This window comes from Dreissena polymorpha, chromosome 14 (assembly GCF_020536995.1).
Source record: "Dreissena polymorpha isolate Duluth1 chromosome 14, UMN_Dpol_1.0, whole genome shotgun sequence".
NCBI classification, from domain to species: Eukaryota; Metazoa; Mollusca; class Bivalvia; order Myida; family Dreissenidae; genus Dreissena; species Dreissena polymorpha.
Genome location: NC_068368.1, coordinates 17,751,924 through 17,776,497, shown reverse-complemented (window position 1 = coordinate 17,776,497; position 24,574 = coordinate 17,751,924). Strand labels below are relative to the sequence as shown.

At 35.1% G+C, this 24,574-nt stretch overlaps 1 protein-coding gene across 2 annotated transcripts in view; it reads left to right on the top strand.

Annotated features, from left to right (window-relative positions):
• Positions 1–24,574, top strand: part of LOC127858622 (meiotic recombination protein REC8 homolog) — a 162,436-nt gene that overhangs the window by 12,531 nt on the left and 125,331 nt on the right. For both annotated transcript variants that reach the window (XM_052395827.1, XM_052395826.1), the window contains 5 exons: positions 17–110; positions 5,785–5,887; positions 18,284–18,402; positions 19,467–19,642; positions 23,975–24,128. In XM_052395827.1, the coding sequence (XP_052251787.1) occupies positions 17–110; positions 5,785–5,887; positions 18,284–18,402; positions 19,467–19,642; positions 23,975–24,128 (646 nt within the window). The remainder of the gene's footprint in view (positions 1–16; positions 111–5,784; positions 5,888–18,283; positions 18,403–19,466; positions 19,643–23,974; positions 24,129–24,574) is intronic.

The window sequence follows — 24,574 nt, the reverse complement described above, 5'->3', positions numbered from 1 at the left end:
TTGTTTATGTTTGTAGGGCTGACTTGGTGACACTGCCTGACATGGCGATGGACTTCGAGAACATGTCCAGTCAGGAGCTTGACAACTTTCTCATAGTACCTGAACATCATGTAAGTTATATTAGCATACCAGCAATACCTGAACATCATGTAAGTTATATCAGGATACCAGCAGTATCTGAACATCATGTAAGTTATATCAGGATACCAGCAGTATCTGAACATCATGTAAGTTATATCAGGATACCAGCAGTATCTGAACATCATGTAAGTTATATCAGGATACCAGCAGTATCTGAACATCATGTAAGTTATATCAGGATATCAGCAGTATCTGAACATCATGTAAGTTATATCAGGATACCAGCAGTATCTGAACATCATGTAAGTTATATCAGGATACCAGCAGTACCTGAACATCATGTAAGTTATATCAGGATACCAGCAGTATCTGAACATCATGTAAGTTATATCAGGATACCAGCAGTACCTGAACATCATCTAAGTTATATCAACATACCAGCAGTATCTGATAGTGCTGCAACAATACGCCAAAAACCGTATTGCAATATATTGTCAGTTCAAAAACCCGTATTGCAATATATCGCAATATATTGCTAACTTGTACCAAAATTATAACTTTCCAATTACCCGATAATCCCGTATATTCCAGTTTTAAAGCAAATTCTGGTATATATTTACTATAAATGTGCTCAAGAATAACAAGAAACACAAACATCCGCAAATTTTCTCAAGTATCAAATACATTTTGGCATTCGTTACTATTTAAAGATGTGATGAAATAACGTCCAACCTGCGGGCGTTTTTTTCCCACTGAACACGCGTAATTCACCTGACGTGATGTTCCCGTTTTTATACAACACAAAATACACCCATACTTTCCATGCGACGTTGTACATGTCTGTATAATTTTCGCGCGCTTTTTATTGAGACAAAGGATAAAGCACTTTTTATTTGACGCTAGAATTTTTTATTGTCGCATAAGCATTAAAATTTGGAAATTCCGAAATTCGGATTACAAATTTAATAATGCTCAATTCAGAATCGAACGAAACATTTACAGCTGTGCGCAATTAATTCAACGATAATCTGTTAAAAAGCATCGAACGAATGCTCCGGTGTAACAACGCTACTCCGTATAATACACTTTCAGAATGCTATTTTTACGAAAAAAATATTAACACTGTTTTGTTTTGTTTACCTTGTTATCATTATTTCGGATGGTTTTCTGGACGAAATGCGAATGAATTTTTGTAAAATTTTCGTACCGGTATGATGAAAATCGTATCGCAATACAATATGCGGATTGCGTATTGCGATATATACCGATATACCGGTATATTGTTGCAGCACTAGTATCTGAACATCATGTAAGTTATATCAGGATATCAGCAGTATCTGAACATCATGTAAGTTATATTAGGATATCAGCAGTATCTGAACATCATGTAAGTTATATCAGGATATCAGCAGTATCTGAACATCATGTAAGTTATATCAGGATACCAGCAGTACCTGAACATCATGTATGTTATATCAGGATACCAGCAATACCTAAACATCATGTAAGTTATATCAGGATACCAGCAGTATCTGAACATCATGTAAGTTATATCAGGATACCAGCAGTACCTGAACATCAATATCAGGATATCAGCAGTACCTGAACATCATGTCATTTAAGTTATATCAGCATACCAGCAGTACCTGAACATCATGTAAGTTATATCAGGATACCAGCAGTACCTGAACATCATGTATGTTATATCAGGATACCAGCAATACCTAAACATCATGTAAGTTATATCAGGATACCAGCAGTATCTGAACATCATGTAAGTTATATCAGGATACCAGCAGTATCTGAACATCATGTTAGTTATATCAGGATACCAGCAGTACCTGAACATCAATATCAGGATATCAGCAGTACCTGAACATCATGTCATTTAAGTTATATCAGCATACCAGCAGTACCTGAACATCATGTAAGTTATATCAGGATACCAGCAGTACCTGAACATCATGTATGTTATATCAGGATACCAGCAATACCTAAACATCATGTAAGTTATATCAGGATACCAGCAGTATCTGAACATCATGTAAGTTATATCAGGATACCAGCAGTATCTGAACATCATATAAGTTATATCAGGATACCAGCAGTATCTGAACATCATGTAAGTTATATCAGGATATCAGCTATGGCAAAATAAGGGCTGTCACTTTGCACCTTTATGTTCTTTGCAAAATTGTCTGCAAGTAATAGGCACATTATGAAGTATTGTCTTTTATTATGGAATTGTAAAATAAGTTGCCACCATCAATCTCTCTTCCTAAAAGGTCAAGGTCACTCTAAGTGGTCAATTGTCAAATTTTGACCAAACATTTTAAGAGACGGAATATAAATTTTATTGAATGAAATAACATGTATTGGTATTGAACTATTTTATTGCTGACAAACATGGCATATACAACATACAATTGAAAACAAATAAATAAAAACAAAGGTGTACAACAACCTGAAACTAAGTGTGTTATAGCATTCATTTACTCTTTCTTTTAAAACACTGATACATTAGTAATAATCACAAAAATTACACATCATTTATAAATATCTTACATTTCTTACATAACAATACATGTAACACATAATGCAGTGAGATGCCAATTGTCATATAATAAATTATATTTAACATAAAAAAAGTGCAAATATTTTTATGCAAGCATATGCATTACATCAAATGATCACTTAAAACATTCTAAGTAATCACTAAGTTTACAACAAGACACCATATTTCTGTTCTCTTTCAAAGCATACTTGTATCAAACAATTCAGCATCACTTGTCGAAATCGAAACACATGTGATACTGACTGTTAAGTAAATGATTGTGTATCTTGAAATTTCAGAAAATATTAACCAGAGCTTACTCGATCATTCCATTAGAGAAGCCAAATTGAGAATTGTGCAAAGTGAAGCACATTAGATAATATATTAAAAAATGAGCAAACAGACTCTTATTAGAAGACAAATTTAAAGTTGAACACTTCACTTTCACTTTGATAGTTCCCTGTTTACTGTGAAAACATGAAAAACAATTGTTGAAGTGCATAACAAAGAAGTGTATTAACATTTTTTACAGAATTTAAGACTTTAAGATTTGATTTGTGGTCAGATATTAACTATTCATCATTGCAGTCATTAAGAAAATGACTCCTTTGGTAAATAGTAGACGTCTTTACTTGTTCAATAATATACATAGCTGGCAGGTGCATTTGTAAGTCAATCAACCAAGTATGCAAGTCTAAGTTGTGCCATGACTCCCAAAAGTATGGGCAACTTTGTGTGACGATCCAGTATTTTCATGAGTGCGTTGTCATGGGTACAAGCTACAGTGTAGTGGCCTCTTGTGTGGCAGTTTCTATACTTCAACAAGCTGTTTAAGTTGGAACTTTGCGCTGAGCTGGTACTTTCACTACAGTTAAGTAAACATTGTTCATTTTTCTGGCTGATTTTATTTATTTCAATTGAATTGGTTTCATCCAGCAGACATTGTGCCAATTGGTTACCAAAGCCTTCATGGTTGCCTGTATTCTCTGTGAATCTAAGTTTTCTTGTCAATTGATTCTTCCTTTTTATTTCATGCTCAGTTTGTGATACTTTCAACTTCAGATACTCTGTCTTACACCCTTGAATACAATTAATAATAACTACGGGTTGTATCTCTTGGACCGCCTCTGTCTCCATCAGATGCGAAAGATTGTTACCTACCTTGCTTTGAATTAAACATTCTTTTCTTTCTTCAAGAATTTCTTGTCCCAATTCAGGATTGTATATGCAAATTTGCATTTCTTCAGTTGAAGCCTTAGCAACAGGAATTTCTTGTAAACTGTTGCTTACGTTTTCGGGGCATTTACTGATTGAAGTCACTGTTGAACAACTCCTGAAGAATGCCTTGCAAGTTGCAAACAATTTCAGTGAAAGACCTTGACTTTTCATACCCTTACACCTTCTAGAGAAGCTATAGTGGCCCTTCTCCCCGCACAGGAGACATGTCCATGTCTGGGCAGGACAGAAATGTGCCCCGGTACACAGCTGAACACAACTGGGGCACGTCTGTAAAGCACCTGCCATTTGATTATAGTCACAAATGGCCTCAGATCGACTATTATGATTGTCCATATCTTGTTCACTTTGCATGTCAAGCACTTTGTTAATTTATAAACATATGTGATTGGCAGTTTGTCTTTCAACTGTGTAAAACTACTTTAATGTTTTTGAAGTCGTTGAAAGAAATGAATTATCGTTTATTATTAATAAACAAATTCATCTGTTAAATGTTTTCAGCAATTAGAATAAAATCATATATTTCTGAAGACAGTTACAAAACAGTGTCTCCTTACAATTTCTGATTGTAGTGTCACACTAACACCTGAGCCTGAATTTATAGTCAGGATTTAAAGTGGGGAGTAGATGTTGTTAATTATGTGTAGAGCAGATTACTCAAACTAATTGTTGTTTGACAGAGGTGTGAAACTTTCATTCTGCTTGGTAATTTACCCTTTGTCAAGTCTTTTGAACGAGTGCTAACACTTGAGTTATGTGCAAGGTAAATAGAGTAATGCTTCCAATTTTGTCAAATTGTGACAAGTTTACTTATTATTTTCAATCTATCAATTATTGCTTTGTCAATTTTATCCAATTAAAGGTAACAAATGCCCATGAAGTGGAAAGTAATATATATATATATATATATATATATATATATATATATATATATATATATATATATATATATATATATATATATATATATATATAAATAAGTTTTATTTGAATGTTTACATTAAATAATTCTTAAAAAATATTGTTCATAGGGTAAAAAAATGTTCTTTATTGTTCTTTGAGTAAAATATAATTATTTCTATTTTTCATTCATAGCATTTCATTTTGTGCTTGAGTCGATATAGTTGAGACATTTTTCCATGGATTTAATAAATGATTATGAATTCCTGTATAAGTAAAAAACATGTACATACATGATTACTGGTATTGTCAACAAAAAAGTTAATGTTAAAATTTCAGTTATTCACTAAATCAAGTTCACTAATGATCCACTGACACAATAGGCTGCCATTTTGATTGCAAGCTCCTTTTAATTGACTTACTTTTGATCAGGGACTCATTACAAACAGTTTTTTTGTCTGGTTGGTTGACTGACTTACACTAAAAAAACTTAACTGAATTATTGTGTTTTAAATCCCTCAAACACTTTCATCAATTAATAATACATACCAAGATTTGTATTGCGTATGTTATGTACAGGGCCGTTTTTTTAATGCGTTCTTTGATGTTTATGTTACTCCATGTTTGCTTCTGTTACCCACGCGCAAAACACTCTTCCTAATCCCCTTCCATCAATACATTCCTATTATTTGTACTTGAACATTTATTTGTGGGAACTGGAGGTCATTACATTGAAAGAATAAAGGCCAAAATAAAAATAATTAAATAAAACAACACTTTTTTTTAGATGTGATTATGATAAGTATTTTATGATTGTTCCAATTTTTCAAATGGCCGAGTGTTTCTTTATCTGTTTCTCAATAAAAAAAATCTAAAATTAATTCAAGTTGGACATGTAATTATTACATAACAGCACAATTTCTGGGTCAAAAGGGTTTCCCTGAAAGATTTTGCGGAAGATGATCGCTATAAACAAATTCACAGAAAATAAGAAATGTGTCTTTGTATTTCAGGAAGATGTATGGTGGCTTGAGGCGTCTCTGCTCAGTCCCAAGTCTGAAGTCATGTTGTCCCCTGAACCTGCTAGGAAGAGGAAAACAAGAAAAGGGAAGACAGGTGACAATTTGACTTAGATTGCATGTCAGACGTTGTGGGTTTAGTGTCTTATTTAAAGTAATGTATGAATGTCACCAAAACAAAAATGTTATGAAATTATATCAAAACATTGAATAATAATTCACTGACAACTTGTTAGCATACCTGAGCCGAATATGTTCATCATAGAAAAATATTATTTAGATTCTAACACGATTCTGATTGATTTGGTTCAAGCTTTTGGATGTGAACTATATTTTTCAATACTCCGCCCTTCTAAGATCAAAGTTCACTATTCAGTGACGTCATTGAATTGTACAAACATATGACGTCGTTTTCATTCATAAATCTTTTGCAAATGACATCACTTTCATTGAGAACAAGAATCGTAGAAACTTAATGATGTCACGTTTATTGATGCTACTGAAAAGCTGATGTGCTATAAATGTTTTCTTAATTACGTTTCTTAACAAATAACATTCTTTGTAGGCGTGGTTATGCCACTTATTACCAAAATACAATTTGTTGTTTCATTACATTTATATACATGCTACATTTATTATCTCCGCCGAAAAAAAATTCGGAGGGGATATAGTAATTTGTCCCGATTGTCTGTCCGTCCGTCCGAAACTTTGTCCAGAGCATAACGCCAAATCTATTCAATGGATGTACTTTAAATTTAGAATATAAACAGATGGCAACTAGGAGAAGTGCAGTGACCAAGAACCATAACTCTTATCTACCTTAGTTATTGAATTATCTCCCTTTATATAATTTCAAACTTAAATTTTTGTCTGGAGCATAACTCTAAATCTACTAAAGGGATTTACTTGAAACTTGAAATATAAACAAATGGCAACTAGGTGAAGTGCAGTGACCAAGAACCATAACTCTTTATACCTTAGTTTATTAATTATCTTCCCTTTTATTTAATTTCAAAGTAAATTTTTGTCCGGAGCATAACTCTAAATCTACTGAAGGGATTTACTTGAAACTTAAATTTATACAGACGGCAACTAGAAAAAGTGCAGTGACCAAGAACCATTACTCTATATACCTTAGTTTTTTAATTATCTCCCTTTATTTAATTTCAAAGTAAGTTTTTGTCTGGAGCATAATTTTTAATCTACTGAAGGGATTTACTTGAAACTTGAAATATAAACAGATGGCAAGTAGAAGTGCAGTGACTAAGAACCATAACTCTATCTACCTTTGTTTTTGAATTATCTCCCTTTATCTTATTTCAAATGAAAATTTTTGTCCGGAGCATAACTCTTAATCTACTGAAGGGATTTACTTGAAACTAGAAATATAAACAGATGGCAACTAGGAGAAGTGCAGTGAGCATGAACCATAACTCTTTTGGGCGTAGTTTTTAGCTCGACTGTTTTCAGAGAAAACCCGAGGTATTGTCATAGCTCATCGTTTCGTCATGCTAAAACCTTAACATTGCCTCTAAAATCAAAAAGCTTCCACCTACAAATTTGAAACTTCATATGTAGATGCACCTTGATGAGGTCTACATGCCACACCCATTTTCGGGTCACTAGGTCAAATGTCAAGGTCACTGTGACCTCTAAAAAAAATAAAAAATTCTGACAAGCTTTTGCAGCCGAGCTTGGCACCCGTTATGCGGTGCTGTTGTTGAATTATCTCCCTTCATTTTTTTTTTTTTTTTTATTATATTTAATTTAATATCATAGTAAATATTTTATCTTTTAAATCTCCCTTTTATCTAATTTTACAATAATATTTTAGTTTGAACGCAGTATTCCCTGTAAAATAAAGAGATGAGTTTAAGGAAAAGTACAGTGATCAAGAACAGTAACTGTTCATAGTCTTTTTTAATTACCTCCCTTTCTTTCATTTTCATGTACTTTATTCTCTACAGCATAACTCCAACACTTTATAACTAAGGCCAATTTTTTTTTAATAAATTGATTTACGGGAGTGCCCACCGTATTTTATGTCAATATGAAATAAAAATAAAAGTATCGGCATTTTCATTTTCATAAATTCTGCAGACAGTGTTTAAGTCCCGCGTGAAAAAATAAAACTGTCGAAGATCGGATCCGTATTTTTACTATCGGCAAATTTCATTGGCTGTTTAAAATAGAATAAACCAATTGTATTTTTGTTAAAGTAAAAGCTTTGTTTGGGCATGCAAAATGGAGTGCTCGAAAGTTTGGGTTGACAACAATAATAATGAACAGCGTCTGCAGCATTATTTCAAAATAGAAATTGTCGCAAATTACATGGTCAAGTCAGACATTAAGAATATTGAATTAAATGCGAATCGCGTATTAGATGGACATATACAGTTTTACATAGAGATGCGCACCTGTCGATTACATCATTTTAACACGATGGCGGACAATACAGAACAAATAAATTGTGACTCTCGGCAAAAATGGCAAATAACAATCAAATAAACGAGGAGATCATACATTTAGAAGGGATTACTGAAATGCAAATTAAAACATGTGATAACGAACGATGCTTAAAACGTTTTCGATGCCGACAACCTATTTATTAGTAATCTACTCAGTGGATATATGTAACGGAAACAAGTGTTTGCATTCAGTTTACTCGCAAAGTTAAAACATTTGGCAGGATTATCGTTAAAAAATTGGATAAGGCAAACATGGTTTCATTTATATGTTAGTGGATCTGTTTATAATCAGATTCATATGCATATATTGCTTTATTATGTTTGTCATGCTCTACAGTTTACTGAAACAGCATGGAACTTTAATGGAAGACAAAGCAAGATAAATATATTAATATTAAATAAAGTTAGTTAAATATATCAATTACCATTAAATGTGCGTGTTTATATCTTTATGTTTTTCTCTTAACTGCCTCTAATGTGATTAAATGTTTCTCTCAAAACCAGGTATCCTGAGAGAACGTTTTTTTGCCCTTTTTTGCATAAACTGTGCGTTAAAATGCCTTTTTTTGAAAGTAATACACCATGCCCCTTTGCCCTCCTGGGAAAAACACTAATATTGTGTTATACTGTTAAGCGTTCCTCAGATTATAACAGTCTAGTCAGAAACATACATAATTATAGTGTTCTACTATTGCGTTTATGTAAATGCATACATGCCATAATTTTTCAGACCAATTCCGGGACATTGAGTTAAATTGTCCGGGACTTTTGCCGATTTTCCGGGACATATATAAAATGTAGCGATATTTATAGACATATGCATTTTTGGTACGTTTTTTTTGTTTCGCATCGTTAATTGCAAAAGTTCGAAAGCCTTTCCGAAATACACTTGATCTATTAACGTCAAATTAAACATTACTACTTCCGTTACTAGATACACGCCACGTGTTTTCAGTGTAAGCGTTCTAAACATAGATGGTGACGTCAATGCGTTATTGTTATTAAGACCGGTGTGTAAAGCGTAGTTGTTGATACGCCTTTATTCATTTATAACATTTATATAATAAAAAATACAACAATACAGTACCGTTAGATCGTCAACTCAAATCGATTCACAATACATACAACCTATCACAATAAAACAAATAGATCTACAACAAAACAGTACCGGTAGATCGTCAACTTAAAATCCGGACAGTCACACATTAGTGGTTAAACGTGCGAACATAAACTGCTTTTAATTTTTTACTCAGCGTTGTTGGACTTCAGATATGTGAACAACTATCCTTTGCCCTTACGCAGCGGGAAATAATGACGTAGTAGATTTAAGTCAATTAACATCCACATTAAACAATGCCGCCTTTTCGGTTTGACCGCTAACGTGAGACAATCGATATGATAACAGGACCCCTGTTAATTGATCGATTTTGACACGTAGCGTAGTCTGCCTATTCGGGTAGGAATTGTCATGGAGACGCTGCAGATATACACAGATTCGAGGTGCAGTTAAGCCTAAGATAAGGTACATGTATATATGGATTTTGTAAATTCCGGGACATTTGACATATTTCCGGGACAGCGGGACAAGTTCTTCATTTCAGGGACTGTCCCGGACAATCCGGGACGTATGGCATGTATGGTAAATGACATTTTAGGTTCTTTTCAATTTGACAGTTTAAAGTTGTCTTGTGTTGGACTCTTTTTTTTCATGAATGCTACTTATTCAACATTGATTTCTGCTCAAGAAAGGTTTATTAAGCAGGACATTAAACAATAAAACAAAAAAGTGCCAGATTACACTTTATTTGATAAAAAACAAACACTGAGTGATTTCTTTTAATAATGTTTTGATGTACAATATTTTATTCACTAGCACAATGAAGACATTCCACAAGAATTAAGATTAAAAAGAAATGTTCTTGAAAAATGCATAAATAACACTATTTCTATTGCGTTTAGTGACTAACTGTTTTCATAAATAAGATATATAGTTAAAAGTAACGTAAAAAGTTGGTTTATAAAAATAAAAATAAATTTACAAGTTTAAACTTTTTTTTTCTGTCGACTCTGTGATTTTTTTCTTTTATTCTTATTTTTATTGCGACCCCCCGACCCTATTTATATAAAAAAAAATCCTGTAAATCAATTTATTAAAAAATGTTGGCCTAATTGATCCTTGAAATATAAATAGATGACAGGTGCCATATTTCATAAATATTATTCTACTCTCTAAAACATTAATGTTGTCATACAAGCAAACACATTTCGGCGGGGATTTGGCACTACTGTGACAAGCTCTTGTTACATTTCTTTTAGAGCGGGTTTTAGCACGTGCATTTTACTGCAATATTTTCTGTCTTTATTTGGAACGATTTTCGAAATATATTTAGCTCTGCCCATAATTATTGCAGAATAACCCACGTTTTATTTCTTTCTTTGTCTATAGAAAACAAGTCACGTGTAGTGTTAGAATAGATAATTGCGTCACTTGGCCAAAGTTGGGGTATTAACAGTATTTCCCAGATGTTTAATATTTTGTTTAATTTTTAATATAACATTACATTGTAATGTAACCCAGCCAGAAAAATCCCCAAACCATGATGGGGATTGAACCCAGGACCTCCCCGTTCCAAATTAGGCAGACACTATACCGCGTCGCTATAAAAGCTAGCTCTTATAGCAAAGCAGTATAAGTTCTCCTTATACTTAATCCTACAATTTATGTCAAATTGTGTTGTGGTCTACTACAATCTTTGTTCAAATTATAGCCATGGGGTTAAAACTTGCCTCCCCATAAGAGTCATCGTTTAACACAGACCTGTACTAGCTGAGGGAAAATCTGGAAAAAAAACTTAGTCTCAAACTGCAAGGCCTGAGGCTTTCATATTGCATATGACATAGCATCCTCTACTGATCCTTAAAAAAGTTTGTGGAAATCATGTCACTTGTCACCATGCCAAAGGGTCACATTTCTAATATGGATATCTAGCAACATGAAAACTAATGCCAGTATAATATTTGAGCTGTATTCTGTGGCTCTGTGAAAAAGGGGTTTAATACATGTGCGTGAAGTGTTATCCCAGATTGGCCTGTGAAGTCTGCACAGGCTTATTAGGGACAACACTTTCCGGCTTAAGGTTCATGTAGAGGCTTCATTTTGAAAATGTGGGACCCCTAGCATTGAACTCAAATTTGACTAAAGGAAGAGTGCCACATTGATAATGTATACATATATGCTTTAATGGATGTTTTTCCTTCAAACTGCTACCAATTTTGTACATCAACGTATCATAACATCCACAATATCAATCAAAATACAAAGTAATTTTAAGACTAAAATATACATTATTTTCAAAAATCTGAATCATGTTTATTCCACGTATTTCGGCGGAAAATTATATAACTACTGAATAATATCGACATTGACGAGGGCAAGTTACGCTTAAATAGTAAAAAAAGTTTGCATATCTAGAAATATCAAAACTCGAACACATGTTATTTCATCACCATGGGGGCAGCCATTTTTAAATTAATAAAATAGAAAGAAACATGCTAAAAACTCACTCATCGCCTAATTGACATTCCAAACGGTTGACGATGACAAATGCATTGGATTGTAATCTTTCCGTTGATGTTTGCAAACTGCACGATCAGACCTCATAAACACTCAAAAGAATAACTATGTAAGAAGCATTTCACCAATGTTTACAATTGTTGTTGAATCACATGTACTTTATTATTGCGCATAAAATAGCACGCTTACATACTGACAGAAAGATCGATACGTTACTCCATTCAATTCATCACGGTATACTATTCTATTGTTAATATATAATAATACATCGCTTTAACAATCTAAAAGTAGAAATAATTCTTTTAAACGGAGTTTTTAATAACGAAAGTGAAAACAACGGAAGTTGGATGGATATTCTGTGAGATGCACTTCGGCTCCAGAAAAACAATACAAATTAACTAAAAAAGACGTGTGGGGGACAATTTTCAGCTGGAAAATATTTGAAATATGGTAAGTGATGATATCTCTACGTGGTCATTTCTGTTATTTAGTGCGATCTCTTGCTGATTAATGTTAATAGTTGTTTTACTAGTTGCCACCCAACTGTCAAAATAAGTATGTGTTATCTCAGGTATGTGTATACACATACCCGGTTTTCTCAACACTGCACGTGGTTTCGACTGATTTGTTTTGCACGTTTTTCTACGGATCACAGCGATGGCCACGCTTTCAAATGGGTAGAAGGAATCGAAATATAAAATCAATCGTTTTGCCAATTTCTGTATATTCCTTTACAATTTTATATGTCGTCTGCAGTCTATTTCAATTTGAGATGGTTTAAAATTTGCAATTTGGTTGAGAGGTAAATAACAAAATTGTTAAGCCTTTGAACTAGAATTGTGACTCTTATTATCCACCATACCTGGATTTTTAAAAAGTAGTTACGTTTTAGTTATTTTTAGAACTATGTTTAGGATATTTATCCAAAAAAGGCAGTTGAATAAAAACTCATTTGTTGTTTTATGACAATAATTTTCTGTGAAATGTTGCTAACTTGACCTTGTATATGTATATAGCTTTGTATTTATTCAACTTAAGGTAGTGCATATCCTTCCTAACTTTAGATTGAGATTTTGTAAATTAGTGTAAAAAAGTATTGGTTTTAAACCAAAATATGAATAAAGCTCACAAATATCGAATGTCAAAAATGTGTTTATGTTATTCTATCCGTCTTTAGCTTTAAAATGATATATAGTTTGACCATATTGTACCACATTCAATGAAGAAAAACCAAAGCGAAGTTTTAATGAATTTTATCCCCCCCCCCATGAACCTTAACTGGATTTTTGCTAAGAAGAGACTTTCTTTAAACAAAAAATATCATAAAAAGGCACAGCCAGGGCCCTCGATTTGCATTTTTAACCGCCGTATATCGGCGGCTTCCTCTTAGAAAAAAAGTATACTTTTTTCCCCTATTTTGTAGGAAAAAATTCTCTCAAGAAAAAACTAAAAAAAACAACGCAGAACCCCTAACGCTCAACAGATATTGTTGTTTATTGTGTTTTCTAGCGGCATCAATACGGCTGTATATATAGACGGGAAATATTACGTTTCGCACACCTGCATGATTTATACATCTACACCGTTTCCGGATAATAAAATGTCACACAATGCTAAGTCATGGCGAAAAAAGCTTACGAAAAAACAGATTTCTTCCTGCAAAAAAACAATATTTTCTTTTTAAACAAACTGGCCATTAGATAGTATTTATAAAAACCAAACAGACAGTCACACACAGGCATCGGCGACAGCGTCATCAAATGACAAGTGGATGGAAATTGAACATGAACAAGAGTCTGTGCAAAATCATAAAAAAGATTTATTTTATTCACACTTCTCAATACAGTCATGTTCTCATCAACAGTTCATATTTAAAAAATCATGTTCACTGACTAGTTAAGAGATGAGAGAAGCAAATTTGTCTTTTCAATAATTATTTGAGCACTGATAATGGTAACTTGCAATAAATAAAGGACCATGTATGTGTGTAAAAATAGGAGAACAAGAAATATCTTTAAAAAAGATATACGGCGTAAATAGTTTAATGAATGAGATCAAGGATAGCGAATGTCTTTTTCTGTGCAGTTCTTAGCTGCATCACACGCAGTACGGGATGTTACGGGGAGTTTTCGCGGCTTATTTTACATTATAACATATTGCTGGTCATAAACCTATAGATACAAAACAGAAAACCAAAAGAAGAATGGAAGTGAAATTTAAACATATGAGTCAACCGGCCACACGAGAACAAACCTGTTTTAGTAGTCTGTGGGGCATTGCTATTTGATTCGATTATTAACAGTATCGAGAATCATCGTGCTCTTGCTTAAAGTGATATTATGGGCATTTTGCACTGTTGAATTGAGCTGAAAAGAATTAACAGGTCAAAATAGTTAGTTAAAATGTGGTTACTGATCAATTATCTGCAACTCACCTTGCTACCAGTTGTTTATAAAAATATATTTTATATTCGATATTCTTACGTGACCCACCCAGTCCTGTAAGCCGAAATGATCCGTAAAACAATATTGTGTCTTTGTGTCGTATGAACAAATCTGCACTAAAACTAAATTTAGGTTCAACTCGTAAACGCATGATCAGTTGTCAAACGAAAGTACGGTTAATATTCAAATGCATTATTTTTCTCTTTCTGGTATATTGTTTTAGTATGTTGATGCTGCATTAATTACTATAAGTGTATATGAAGTAGAAACATCAAAAATAATCAACGGTTGCGATAGACACCTATAAACTGTTACATGCTCATAATATCACTTTAGTACATTAGGCAATATGGTGGAATAATTATTGTTAAATTTATTAAAAATAATATTTATCATTGTATTGTTGAAAACACATTAAGAATCTATTATTGACATACCATAATTATATTGCTGAATATCTTCTTTTAACATATTTCTGGTCTAAAGAAAATTCCAGGTCACCTAGTTCACGGATAGCGTCTATTATATAACGATTATTTTACTGACCGCGAACTCCGGTGATGACCTGTATATAAACTCTGAATGTCCGCGACTTGACCCGAAACCTCGCGGGTTGAAATGCAATTCTTTAAAGTGAGGCCTCGCTTCCACTGCTCTTTATACTTTTACATGTTAACATGTTGACAGGAATATGGAAGTAAGTACTAAATATGAGAACATAGCCTTTTAAGTATAAACGCTTTTGCGCTGGTAATACTCTGAAAATAAAAGGTGTACGCACAAACTGTATTGATGTCGAGAATTGAGTGTAAAACTGTTCTATCTATTAAGCCTTTTCATTAGAGATAAAATTGTTTCATACAGTAAAACAGTGTTACAAAGACGCGGATATGTTTCCAATGTTCTGGTGGTATACTCAAATCAGCCAATGGAATAAATGAAGTGTATTCATTCGTACCTAGCCGCGGGAAATTGTATTTGAATTTTATTGGACACTTACAAAGGTCAAGTCAGGGTGAAAAGCTGGCTTATGCAGCTTACGCCGAAAAATACTGCTGGAACATCAAAAGTTTCAACTCTATATTATATTGACATTCACTTTATAATGCATCATTACAGTAAAGTCTAATATGAGTGTCAAATATACTAAATTATAAAAAAGCAATGAATGTAGTGAAAACATGTAAAAAAAAAAGAAGTAATGAGAGACTAAGTAAAAAAAATCCCCCATAAAAGGTAACCGGCTCGAAAAAGGTAACCCATTTATTGATTTGTTTTTTAAGCTGTGGCCCCCAAGGCTGTTGGCAAAGTAACTACTTGTATGTTCATTAAATCATCATTATCATTTGTTGATTACAAGTCCCCTTTTAATGTTTCTTGGCTACAAATATGTGAAAAGCAATTATCCCTTAGAAAAGGCCTTATAAAGGCCAGGCTTACCCCAAGAGAAAGGCCCCTTCCCATAAGAGAATTTCTTTAAAATGATGCAAATTTCTCCAAATTACATGTTTACTTTGGGAAATTTCGTCACCTTTTTAAAATAATTTTTTCCCCAAAATGGACAGCCAGACCCTTGCCCCAAATCAAGAATAAAAGCCTTTTAGGACCATCCTTAAAAATTCTTTTGTTTGGCCAGACTGAATTTTTTTTTTGTCACTTTCCAAAAAAAATTTTTTTGGCTCGCCGAAAATTCTTTCCGCTAAATTTTGCCTTTCCGCTTTTTATCCTTTCCGGTTATTTGCGTCATTTAATTGAATGCTCTTTCAAGGATATCTAGAATAGCAATGAACAAAACGCGTACTGGTATTTATTTGAGTCGCCTATTTATTTGACATATGCATATGCGATTAATTAGACTTTAAATACAATTAAACGGCTCCTGTTTTTCTCGTATCCCTTTAATTAAAATACGCTGCTGTCGTTCAGGATAGTTTGGGAGTAAAAAACAAATTAATTATCACCGTTCAATTTAATTTGGCAATCGGCAGAGATGTGTTATATTATCTCCATATAACTAATTATTTAATTATCACTATGTAGCGACCAGCCGCTATTTTGAAGGCAGACTGCGATATTAAATGTGTATTCAAATTATACAACATCTGCGCATAAATGACCCAATATTATCCGATTGCTCCACCCTTTTTCACTTTCCTTCGACAACGTCATGTCATGTGAAAGCGAGCTCAATGTTGATTGGCCAGCTACCATGTGCACTTCAATAAAAATAAGGTCAGGTCAAGCGATGTATACAGGGCTCAAAATTAACACTCGCAAAATGCGAGTGAAAAATACGGATTGCGAGGTAAAGTTTTAAGCCACTAGTAATTTTTTGCGAGTAAAGAAATAGTGAGGAAAAAAAAGTAATATGCTAAATGTTCTGAACGCTAAACCGTAGGTCATAGAACGTCCATATACCCGTATGCGGAAGCCCGCACCTTGTATGTAGACTGGTATACTTATAGTACACATACGCGGATGGTATTGGTACAGAGAACGTTAAACAGTCTACTAATTCACATGTGTTCATTGAACTTAAACAGACATTGCGTCGAAGCGAAAAATAACAAGTTTCTTTTTGCCCACAGGCGTTAATAACAATACGAAAGATAAAGCAAAGTTAAACGTTGAGTAAAAAAAAAACGAAATTTTCGAGAATGTTTTTGATTTTGCGAGTTGGTATTAAAGCTGCTCGCAATGTTTTGCAAGTAGAAAAAAAAGTTAAATTCGAGCCCTGGTATAATCGGGTACAGACCGGGTTTTGCTAATTGTTCGAATTGCAAACACTTTCATTGAAATAAAGAGACAAATATAGAAAACCAGTCCGGATTAAAATGGCGGATGTTTTCAACGAAATTTTACTAGATTTTCGAATTTTCGCAATTAAGATTTTTCTTGAGCCAAATTCTCAATATTTTTGCAAATGGTGCAGATGGCTCAAATGGCGAACGACAGCACGAGCATTGCGAACGTGTTATTATTGGAATAAATGCTCATTATTACAGGGCTCGCGCTGTTGTTCGCCATTTGCGAAAATATAGCAAATTTGGCTCAAGAAAAATATAATTTGCAAATATGCTAAAATCTAGTTAAATTTCATTGAAAACATTTTCCATTTTAATCCGGATTGTTTTTTATTTACTATTTTTTTCTCTTTGTTTCCATGAATGTTTTGAAGCGCATATGGTAGCTGGCCAATCAACATTGAGTTAGCTATGGGGTAATATTGGGTAATTCATGCGCAGATAATGGAATACACAGTTGAAATTGTCGTCTGCCTGCAATATAATGGCCGATGGCAAAAGTCGTATAAAAAATAAGCAAATGAAAATAAGCGTAACACTCAATAAATTATTTTTAAGCTGATCACTTTACAACTTTCTACCGTCTATCAATCTGAATTAAAGGATGATAATTAAATAATTAGTTACATGTCGAAGATGTTACACTTTTCTGTTCTTGATTGAAATTAAAATGTTATAATTACTTTGCTGTTTTTTACTCACAAACTATGCTATTGTAAAGTAATATGTCAACCAAATTGTATATTAATTACGTATTTGCTAGGTTACTTGTTTTCATTTTCTGTAGTCAAACGATATGCACATTTTCATGTGCAAAATTAGTACAATTTTTCGGAATCTCGTTTTCGGATAAAGTATTTTTTGTGGATTATATTATATTTTCGATGTTCTTTATACAAAAAATAGACTTATCAATACACGTGGGGTGATACGGACGGTGCAGAAAAATATTTACCAATTTCCTTTCATGAGGCAGAAGACTTGCAGCTTTATTTGATAATTACCTTTCAGTTTGGTATATATCGGAGATCAATTTCAGAAAAAAAAAATACTAAAAAAAAAAAAATCCCTACCTACCTACCCACCCAAATTTACCTGGGTTGGGTTATGCCAAACAAACAATTTTTTAAGGATGGCCTAATTTTGAAACCCCGTGCAGCCTGATAGTCTTATTAACATGGGCTGCTATGTTGTGTGTTGAAGGTGAGGAGGAGGGCGAGAGGACGGGTCCCCAGGTAGCCAATGTGGAGGACATCACCCTGAGAGAGGCTCCCACCCTGCCCTGCATGGACATGGACAACATCATGTCACCTCATAGACAGGTAGGACAACATCATGTCACCTCTTAGACAGGTACGACAATATCATGTCACCTCATAGACAGGTAGGACAATATCATGTCACCTCATAGACAGGTAGGACAATATCATGTCACCTCATAGACAGGTAGGACAACATCATGTCACCTCATAGACAGGTAGGACAACATCATGTCACCTCATAGACAGGTAGGACAATATCATGTCACCTCATAGACAGGTAGGGCAACATCTTGTCACCTCATAGACAGGTAGGCCAACATCATGTCACCTCATTGACAGGTAGGACAACATTGTGTCGCCTCATAGAGAGGTAGGACAACATCATGTCACCTCATAGACAGGTAGGACAACATCATGTCACCTCATAGACAGAAAGGACAACATTATGTCACCTCATAGACAGGTAGGACAACATCATGTCACCTCATAGACAGGTAGGACAACATCATGTCACCTCATAGACAGGTAGGACAACATCATGTCACCTCATAGACAGGTAGGACAACATCATGTCATCTCATAGACAGGTAAGACAACATCATAGACAGGTAGGACAACATCATGTCACCTCATAGACAGGTAGGACAACATCATGTCACCTCATAGACAGGTAGGACAACATCATGTCATCTCATAGACAGGTAGGACAACATCATGTCGCCTCATATACAGGTAGGACAACATCATGTCACCTCATATACAGGTAGGACAACATCATGTCACCTCATAGACAGGTAAGACAACATCATGTCACCTCATAGACAGGTAGGACAACATCATGTCACCATAAAGACAGGTAGGACAACATCATGTCATCTCATAGACAGGTAAGACAACATCATTTCACCTCATAGATAGGTAGGACAACATCATGTCACCTCATAGACAGGTAGGACCATCATGTCACCTCATAGACAGGTAGGACCATCATGTCACCTCATAGACAGGTAGTTGGTTTAGTAATTTTACAGATAGTTCATGTACTGATGAAATGCAGATTAATGCTATTGAATGCCCAAAGAACATCATATAATATTGCAATGTGCCCATCTGTCTGTTCCCAGATTCCCCCTGATCAGGACCTGCCACCGATGACCCAGGCCGAGCTGGAGGACTTGCTGCTGCAGGGGGAGGAGCCCATACCACCCAGGGAAGAGCAAATGGGCCCACTGCCTGACCTCCCGACCTCCACCCCAGCACATCCAGGCATGCAGCCTCCAACCCAGCAACACGGACAAAGGTGAGTGGTATATGTAAGTGTAGGTGTGTGTGGGAGGCTTGGTTTTTAGCTAGCCTTTTTGTGCCCTTTGTTAGCTTTTGCGGTCATTTTTAGCTCTACTGCCAAAGACAGAAGAGCTTATGGGATGGCATGGTGTCCGTCTGTCTGTCTGTGTGTGTGTGTGTGTGCGTGCGTTAGACTTTTCTTGTTTATCCGATAAAGTCCACAGTTTCCTTCCGATTCTTTTCACACTTCTTCAGTGTCTTTATATTATTGAGGACTCAAACCTTATTGATTTTCAGGTCACTGGGTCAAAGGTCAAGGTCACAGTGACTATGAAATAGTAAAATGGTTTCCGGATGATAACTCAAGAATGCTTATGCCTAGGATCATGAAACTTCATAGTTACATTGATCATGACTGGCAAATGACCCCTATTGATTTTCAGGTCACTAGGTCAAAGGTAAAGGTCACAGTGACTCGAAACAGTAAAATGTTTTCTGGATAATAACTCAAGAATGCTTACGCCAAGGATCATGAAACTTCATAGGTACATTGATCATGACTGGCACATGACCCCTATTAATTTTCAGGTCCAAGGTCAAGGTCACAGTGACTCAAAACAGTAAAATGGTTTTTGGATAATAACTCAAGAATAATAAGGCCTAGGATCATGAAACTTTATAGGTACATTGATCATGACTGGCAGATGACCCCTATTGATTTTCAGGTCACCAGGTCAAAGGTCAAGATCACAGTGACAAAAAACGTATTCACACAATGCTGCCACTACAACTGACATCCCGTATGGGGCATGTTTTTACAAACAGCCCTTGTTTAAAAAGAGCAATATTGAAGCAATAAGTCCAGAATGAGTTCCTCTTGAATATGAGAAAATTTTGAAATCCCGCTTGTTTACGCAATTAATTCCATAGTTTTCATCCAGTTATTTCCAAATTTGCACTGTATTTTTATATCAATGAGGACTTGAATCCTATTGAATATGAGCAGTATCGGAGAAATAAGTACACAATAATCTCCCCTTGAATTTGAAATAATTCTCCTTGTTTGCGCAATTAAGTACACAGTTTCCATCTTATTCTTTCCAAACTTGCACAGTGTTTATAGCAGTAGAGCGATTCAGGCCCTCATGGGCTTCTTGTTAGATAATGTCGGGCATAGTGTGTAGGCAACTTAACCACTCCAGAGGTCACATTTTCGATATAAATATGTTGAAGAAACTAAAAAAATTAATGTTGTGGTTCGGGTAACATTGACACAATTTTTAGGTAGGGTTGGTCGGTTTATTTTTTTTTTTATTGATTTTTTTCTCTCCAGACAAGGTGCCTGTTTTTAAAAGTCATTCTATGCTGATGGTTTTCACATAAAACCTCTATGTACACCATAGAAAAGTGTTCCCATTATTGTGTAGTGTATTTCCCACATAGATACGTATAATCCCGTCTCAATTGATTCCTTAATACATGGTATCAACCATACTTTCTATCTATTAATGCATATACTTACTGACTATTTCCGTCGCTACTCATTACCCGATAATCCTATATGTTCCAGTTTTAAAGCAAATTCTGGTAAATACGATAAAAGTGCTAAAAAAATTCAAGAAACACAAGCATTCTCCATTTTTCTTAAGTATCAAATCAAGTTTGGCATTTGTTACTATTAAAGATGCGTTAACATTAAAATTCGGAAGCGTGTTTCGGATTACATTAAATAATGCTCATTTGAGAATCGAACGAAACATTAATAGTTGTGCATAATTAATTAAACGATAATTTGTTACAGCGCATTACGTGTCCAATAATTGTTTTGACCATATTATGCATGAAATGCACAATATCCACAAGGATTTCACCCGGTTGCCATCATCTGTCTTCTATGTAAATGGCTGAGATTTCATCGTGGAGGTTGACACCATAGGGACCGATGAGTGTGTTAAATAACAAAGCCAACAAACTGCCATAAAATCACACTCGTATGAAAATTACGTCAGTCGTCGTCTGCATGATTTTACTGCATGTACAGGTATGACTGCTTACCAGTGTTGTCGCTCATTCAAAGCGTGCACTCTCATTGGCCAATATTGATTTTCCATTACAACAACGATCCGCCTGGTAAAGAGATACATGACGTAATTGACAGAGGATCATAAATCGGCCCTCACAATTGACCAGTTGTTACCGTAGGTTTCCACGTATAGCGCGCACCCGTGTATAGTGCGCAGGCTGTTTTTTAAATGCAAAAATGGAGAAAAAAATATTTAAAGAGAATAAAACCACCTAATCGGACTGAAAATGGCCGACATTTTACTATTGCACAATCCAATAATCAGGGGCATTGGAAAGCTTAATTAAGCATTCAAAATAGGAAGCGTCATTTTTATTAGGAGCATGGGTTGCATAGCACTATACTTTTTTTTACAATTTTGTAATTTTCTAGCAAAAGATTAACAGTCCACGTGCATTTCGTGAAAACGTGAGAAAATAAGAATAGTGTACATTGTGTGATTTTTCCTCGGGGAAAGCATGGGCATTACCGGTAAATTTGAATGTGGCATGGGAGACGGGGATACAGTTGTTGAGGTACACCACTGTTCAACATTCAATATTTATACACACAAAATGCATTTGCATATCTTCACGTTCTCAAGTGTCAATTAGTGTCTCAAATGTCAATTAGCGTCTTAACAAGTCGTGGCACATATTACTCAATAACATCTGCCAATTACGAAGTGAAAAATGACCCCCTTTCACACCTACCGTACATGCAAAAAAGACCTCGTTCGCACCTACCCTTGCCTGCTCTCCGGAATGTCGACAACAATCCCCATCGGAATTCATCAATTAAGAAGTGTAAACACAAACAAATAAATGTCCGCAAGTTTATTCAAACATATTTATTTTTTACCAAAACTTCTTCTACCGCATTCATATCTACCAGTTGTTTCGACAATGGCCCCTCAGTCTGTACGATTATAGGGTGGTAGTTTTCTGGAAAAAAACATGGCGGCTATTTTGATTATTTACGATTACACAACATATTTTTTACCAATCTAGCAGCCAGGATGGCGTTGTATCAATGTATAGCGCGCACCAGCTTTTTAATTTGAATTTTGGAGGTAAAACACTGCGCGCTATACGTGGAAACCTACGGTATTTATGAAACGCCTATTCCATTACTCTGACAGTCTTTGTTTGTCGGACCATGTAGCCGCAATGAACGCAAATCTGATTGATTATTTCGTTAGTTTGATTGACAGCTGGCGAGTGGTCAATTTTCGGCCAAGTCGATATCGCTTGATATTTATCCTACCAGAAAACGGTAAAAAAAGTTTAGGGTCGTCACTGCCAATAAAAACTTTAGGGTCTGCGCATTTTGCTAGGTAGGGTCGGGTGACCCGAACCACAACATATTTTTTTTAGGCCTTAACAATGTAGATCTTTACAATATCTTGAATGTCAAATCTTAGAAAAACTTTGTTACCACTTTAGAGGGCACATGTATCTTTCAGTCTTTAAGTTGGCCAGAATGTTAATCTTTATCTAGCCCAGTTTGAATCTGGGTCACATAAATTTTAATCCAAGCTCACACTGGATCAAGGGTTTGCAAAACTTTGTTATCATTTTAAGGCCACATTTATGACTAAACCTTGTTTTCAGTTAAGAGGCTGCATTAATTACTTGATCTTGTTTTCGCTCTATAGGCCACATTTATTGCACAATCTAGATGAAACTTGTTCAGAATCTTGACAGTCAATATGACCTAATAATCTTGACAATTTAAATCTGTGTCAGGTGCATCAGGTTCATATGTGATCAAAAATGGGAACCAATTCAAATCTGAGTAAAACTTTACCATTCTAAAGGCAAAATTTATATATGAATAAAACTTGGTAAGATTGTTTGTCCAGACAAATTTATTAATGTGTTCAAATTCGGATACATGCCAAAGCTACGTCACCAACTCCAGGTCAACTCTTAGAATATCGTTTTAACCACTCAAAGCTACATTTATGACAATGAACTAGATAAGGGTGACCTGATATTGTTAGCTTGTAGCCCTGTAGGGTTATCACTGAAACAATATGTTTACACCCCTGAGTTAAAAATGTTTCTTTCACAAGTTTGGTCTTAGGGCACTAATCTTTTCCTTAATACAAATTGCCTTGGTCCAATTCATACATGACAAAAAAAAACGGTATTATTCCTTGTTCTGGGAAAACTTGTCTTTATGCATGAGTAGCACAGGCTAATCGGGGACAACAATTTACGCACATGCATTTAGCCCAGTTTTCTTATGGATGAAAAAATACCGAGTTATTTCTCTATGTAGCATTCTCAGCCCAATCGTACCACTAAGGGAAGAACTTGAGGTCACCTTGCCAGTTCAGCCGGAGGTACGACCCAGGCCCAGCAGAAAACCCTCCCAGCCCCCTGCCCCAGAGGTGACCATGACAACCAGTCCACAGCAGGGTCCACGCGTGCCGGTAAGGAAGTCCAGAGTTTATTGTGCTCCCCCCCAAAAAATTTGGGGGGAGCATATAGTCGCCGCTTCGTCTGTCCGTCCGTCTGTGTGTCCAACCGTGCACAATTTTTGTCCGGGCTATTTCTCAGCAACTAATGACCGGAATTCAATGAAACTTTATGGGAAGCTTCACTACCAAGAGGAGATGTGCATATTATCAGCGGGTTGTGGTTGGATGATTTTTCACAGAGTTATGGCCCTTTTAAATTTTCCATTAACTGTACATATAGTTCAATTCTTGTCCGGGCTATTTCTCAGCAACTAATACCCAGAACTTAATGAAACTTTATGGGAAGCTTCACTACCAAGAGGAGATGTGCATATTATCAGCGGGTTCTGGTCGGATGATTTTTCTCAGAGTTATGGCCCTTTGAAATTTTATATAAAAAAATTCTTGTCCCCCCAACT